This window comes from Sinocyclocheilus grahami, unplaced genomic scaffold (assembly GCF_001515645.1).
Source record: "Sinocyclocheilus grahami isolate Dianchi unplaced genomic scaffold, SAMN03320097.WGS_v1.1 scaffold32.1, whole genome shotgun sequence".
Classification (NCBI taxonomy): domain Eukaryota; kingdom Metazoa; phylum Chordata; class Actinopteri; order Cypriniformes; family Cyprinidae; genus Sinocyclocheilus; species Sinocyclocheilus grahami.
The window spans coordinates 498,720-503,567 of record NW_015505211.1 but is presented as its reverse complement, the minus strand read 5'-3'; the positions used below and the strand labels follow the sequence as shown (position 1 = coordinate 503,567).

Genomic DNA, 4,848 nt, shown 5'->3' with positions numbered 1-4,848 from the left:
TTACAATTTAAAATGACTGTTTTCTATTTCAATATATTTTGAAATGTAATTTATTACTGTGATGGCAAAACTGAATTTTCAATCAGCCATTATTCCAGTCTTCAGTGTCACATGATCTTTCAGAAATCATTTTAATATGCTGATTTGATGCTCAAGAAACATTTCTCATTATTGTTAGTGTTGAAAACAGTTGTGCTGCTTAATGATTCGGTTGAAACCATGATACATTTTTATTTTTTGATGAATAAAATTCAAAAGAACAGCGTTTATTTGAAATTGAAATCTTTAGAAACACAACAAACATTTTTACTGTCACCTTTGATCAATTGAATGTGTCCTTGCTAAATAAAAGTATTAATTGTTGTTCTTTTTTTATATAAATCTTACTGAGCCCAAACTTTTTGAACGGTAGTGTATAGTGGAAAATGCTGTCTGAGAAAGGCTTGATTTTGTTTATTGAGATTTGGTTGAATCTTGAGAAATGTACATTATTATAAGACAGCGCTCTGAGCCTTAGTTAAGTCTGTAGTCAGAAAATACATTTTAGAGGCTTAAAAGTTCTTATATTTTGATTTAAAAAAAAAAAATTCTCTGTAGAGTAACACATCGTAATGAATTTTGCACCATAAAATTTATTATGAAAAGTAAAAGATTCAGGTTTGACTGCATGTGTCAAAATGTTTCATCCAAAAAGGGTTTTACGCTCATATCTGCTTTTTTTTCTGTCAGAAGGACATGGCCCTGAAGCCCCACGAGCGGAGACAGAACCAGGCAGGACCGCTGCGCAAGAAGAAGCCCGGCCGAGTGCCGAACGGGCTGAGCTTGAACCTACATAAGGACCGACTCAACCACAACAACCACCAGCACCACCACTCTGACCAGGAGAACAACCCTCGCCTGGCCCATACACACAGCAAGAAGAAGAAACACCTGCAGAAGAAACACCGACCTGTGAGTCCAACTTTATCTTTTCACACAGGAAAACATTACAAGGCCTTGTATTTGGTTGATTTGTTTCCTAAAGATTTTCCACAATCCTGTGCATGAGCTTTAGCACATGGTTGAGTAAAGCTGTTCAAAAACAGCTTTAGTTTTTATTGTCAGTTAGTCATTTTGGTGCTTCAAAACGTCAATATTTTAAAAAAATATTTCATGAACATTTTAAATCTTGTACATGTGCAAATCTGCAAAAAAATATAAAGAAAATAAATAAAAAAAATAGGACTTTCTATTTGCTTTTAAACTGTAAACGCTTTTCACTAAGCGGTTTTTCCAATCTTTCAAGTTCTACATTTTCTCCTTAGCTCCATGTTGCAGTAAGTTTTGGGAGTGCATTTTTAGTCCATCTCCTATCCTGAAAAGTCTGTCTTGCAGAGACTGACAAAAATGAGCTCCTAAAACTTACTGCCAGATTCTGGAAGATCAATTCTTCAAACTGTGGTACAAAGAGGATGTGGTGCTGGTCCTTCAAGAGTCACTCTCAACTTATCTGTCCATAAAGCCTATAAAAAATAGTCTTCATGTATTTCACAACACTTCAGAATGTTATTCTTATTAAGTAGGGGTCATTTTTTTGGATTTTTTTTAGGGATGCACGATATATCGGCCACCATATCGGTATCGGCCGATAAATGCTCATTTTTTCTGTTATCGGTATCGGCCTGATAAGAAAATTTGGCCGATATCTTAAAGCCGATAAATAATGCATTATTTCCTTCAGAGACACTTCAGATGCGCGCTGTTCGTTTGCAGCCTTTTGTGCAATTGTACGTTGTAATATTGTGTTTATTTGATGTATATCTGATTTATCTCATATAGAATGCGTTTGGTTAAGTTAAAAGAGCGCTTCAGTTTACCGGTGATCGTCTTTAGCTCAGCGCACGCAGCTCAAACAGCAGTGCACAACATTAATAACTATGATTGGGAATGTCGTGTATATAACATTCTAATGAGAACATTATTATAATAAAACGTTGTGCATTCTTTGGGTTTAGTTGCTGTGTTTCAGCGCGTTGTTATGGGAAGAGCGCATCCACAACAGGATCACACATTCTGACTATAGCATGCAATAACTGCGTCATTTGTCATTTCATATATAAGTTGTAATATTATGTTTATGTTGTATTAATATTAATCTCAGGATGCATTTCCTTGAGTTAAATAAGCTGCCAGCAAAACGCTTCAGTTTACCGTGTTCATTCAGCTCTTCAGCTTCAGCTTGAGCTGCAGCTCAATGGCTGCTATTTAAAACAGTGGTATTAATTTGTTACTTTTTCAAAATCATTGATATATTATTAATAACAACAACCACTTGTATTTTTCTCTTATTATTTTCATCAACAATATGGTTTAGTAATTAAAATCATTTAATTATTGTCCGTGCAGAGGCTATTCCGTTTTATTGATCTATGGCGCATTCATTTTGATTCTTTACACGTGTAATGATGTCCAGTGACTTGTTTGCATTATTTATGCATTATTTTATTTATTTGTAAGACTTTTTTATGACTAAATTTGGTAATGGGAGAGTAAAAATATTTTTAAAATGTACACCGTTCAAACTAGGCTGCTTATGTTGAAGTGTTTGGGATGTGGCTTTTAATGATGAGACCTTTTTTGTAATCAGGCTCTCAAAAAGTATATAACAATTTGGATATAGATTTATCGGCCAACATATCGGTTATCGGCTTTCAAAAATAAAGAATAATCGGTTATCGGTATCGGCCAAAATTTTCATATCGGTGCATCCCTAGAATATACACTATTGTTAAAAAGTTTGGTGTTGGCATGTTTGTAATGAAGTGTCTTTTGCTCAACAAGGCTGCATTTATTTGATCAAAATTTTTTATTACAATTTAAAATGACTGTTTTCTATTTCAATATATTTTGAAATGTAATTTATTACTGTGATGGCAAAACTGAATTTTCAATCAGCCATTATTCCAGTCTTCAGTGTCACATGATCTTTCAGAAATCATTTTAATATGCTGATTTGATGCTCAAGAAACATTTCTCATTATTGTTAGTGTTGAAAACAGTTGTGCTGCTTAATGATTCGGTTGAAACCATGATACATTTTTATTTTTTGATGAATAAAATTCAAAAGAACAGCGTTTATTTGAAATTGAAATCTTTAGAAACACAACAAACATTTTTACTGTCACCTTTGATCAATTGAATGTGTCCTTGCTAAATAAAAGTATTAATTGTTGTTCTTTTTTTATATAAATCTTACTGAGCCCAAACTTTTTGAATGGTAGTGTAAAGTAGAAAATGCTGTCTGAGAAAGGCTTGATTTTGTTTATTGAGATTTGGTTGAATCTTGAGAAATGTACATTATTATAAGACAGCGTTCTGAGCCTTAGTTAAGTCTGTAGTCAGAAAATACATTTTAGAGGCTTAAAAGTTCTTATATTTTGATTTTTTTTAAAAATAACACATCGTAATGAATTTTGCACCATAAAATGTATTATGAAAAGTAAAAGATTCAGGTTTGACTGCATGTGTCAAAATGTTTCATCCAAAAAGGGTTTTACACTCATATCTGCTTTTTTTTTCTGGCAGAAGGACATGGCCCTGAAGCCCCACGAGCGGAGACAGAACCAGGCAGGACCGCTGCGCAAGAAGAAGCCCGGCCGAGTGCCGAATGGGCTGAGCTTGGACCTACATAAGGACCGACTCAACCACAACAACCACCAGCACCACCACTCTGACCAGGAGAACAACCCTCGCCTGGCCCATACACACAGCAAGAAGAAGAAACACCTGCAGAAGAAACACCGACCTGTGAGTCCAACTTTATCTTTTCACACAGGAAAACATTACAAGGCCTTGTATTTGGTTGATTTGTTTCCTAAAGATTTTCCACAATCCTGTGCATGAGCTTTAGCACATGGTTGAGTAAAGCTGTTCAAAAACAGCTTTAGTTTTTATTGTCAGTTAGTCATTTTGGTGCTTCAGCTTAAACTTAAGCTTTTATGTTTTCCATTTGCATCTAATTACAGTTTACTTTATTGAGACACTTTTTTGTTTCAGTGTTTTTATGAATTTCTTTACAAAATTAAATCATGATTAGGTTGTGTATTGAGATGATGTAAAACTACAGTCATGCTAATTTCTCAACGCCATGTATAATGTCAGTCTGTCTTCACTGGCAATGACTGAACAACAGAAGAGGTGCGACAATCTGACTTCATTGAGCTCATTTGAATCAAGTAATTGCCAATGATCATTAGCTGTCTCTGTATCAGCCTAAGACTTATTACTGATCTAATCAGAGGAGGTAATTAATATGACACCAGGTTTTACAGACAGGCTGGTGGTTTGTTGGGTCTTTCAGACATTACACAATGACAAAAGTGTGGACTGATTTACAAAAAGTACCAAAGTGGGGAGAGAGAGAATAATAAAGGTTGTGTCCTCTAAGATTAGATGCGTAAAGACACTGCTGATTAATTCCATCATTAAGGATGAATGAGAAGAGGACGGGCGCTGGCTTTTTTAAAACTTGTTTTATGGTGCTAATTAAATTAGCCACTCTTGTTATTGTTGCTGCGAGGTGTTGCACTCTTGCTCTTTGTTTTTGTGTGTGTTTGTGACGTCCTCTTGTTTTTACTAATGAGTATTTATAGCATGTTTACACAGAGGAATTGCTACTACAGAGCAAGCAATGAGATGGCCACACACTACACTGAACACACACCCATGTGCACTTAAAGGAACAGTTCACCTAAAAAGTGAAAAATCTGTCATTATTTGCTTGGCCTAATGTGGTTCCAAAACCTCTATGAATTTCTTTTTTTCCCCCCATGAAACTTAAATTCATTTCATGACATCACAATAATCCAC

At 35.0% G+C, this 4,848-nt stretch overlaps 2 protein-coding genes across 2 annotated transcripts in view; both read left to right on the top strand.

The window, feature by feature from the left end:
• Positions 1 to 1,069, top strand: part of LOC107578462 (autism susceptibility gene 2 protein-like) — a 91,314-nt gene extending 90,245 nt beyond the window's left edge. The window contains exons 3-4 of the mRNA XM_016264419.1: positions 730 to 951; positions 1,055 to 1,069. Coding sequence (XP_016119905.1) covers positions 730 to 951; positions 1,055 to 1,069 — 237 coding nt within the window. The remainder of the gene's footprint in view (positions 1 to 729; positions 952 to 1,054) is intronic.
• A 2,499-nt stretch (positions 1,070 to 3,568) lies between these two features.
• The window catches only part of LOC107576650 (autism susceptibility gene 2 protein-like), a 231,051-nt gene continuing 229,771 nt past the window's right edge, over positions 3,569 to 4,848 (top strand). The window contains exon 1 of the mRNA XM_016262796.1: positions 3,569 to 3,786. Within this exon, the coding sequence (XP_016118282.1) occupies positions 3,571 to 3,786 (216 nt within the window). The 5' untranslated portion in view covers positions 3,569 to 3,570. The remainder of the gene's footprint in view (positions 3,787 to 4,848) is intronic.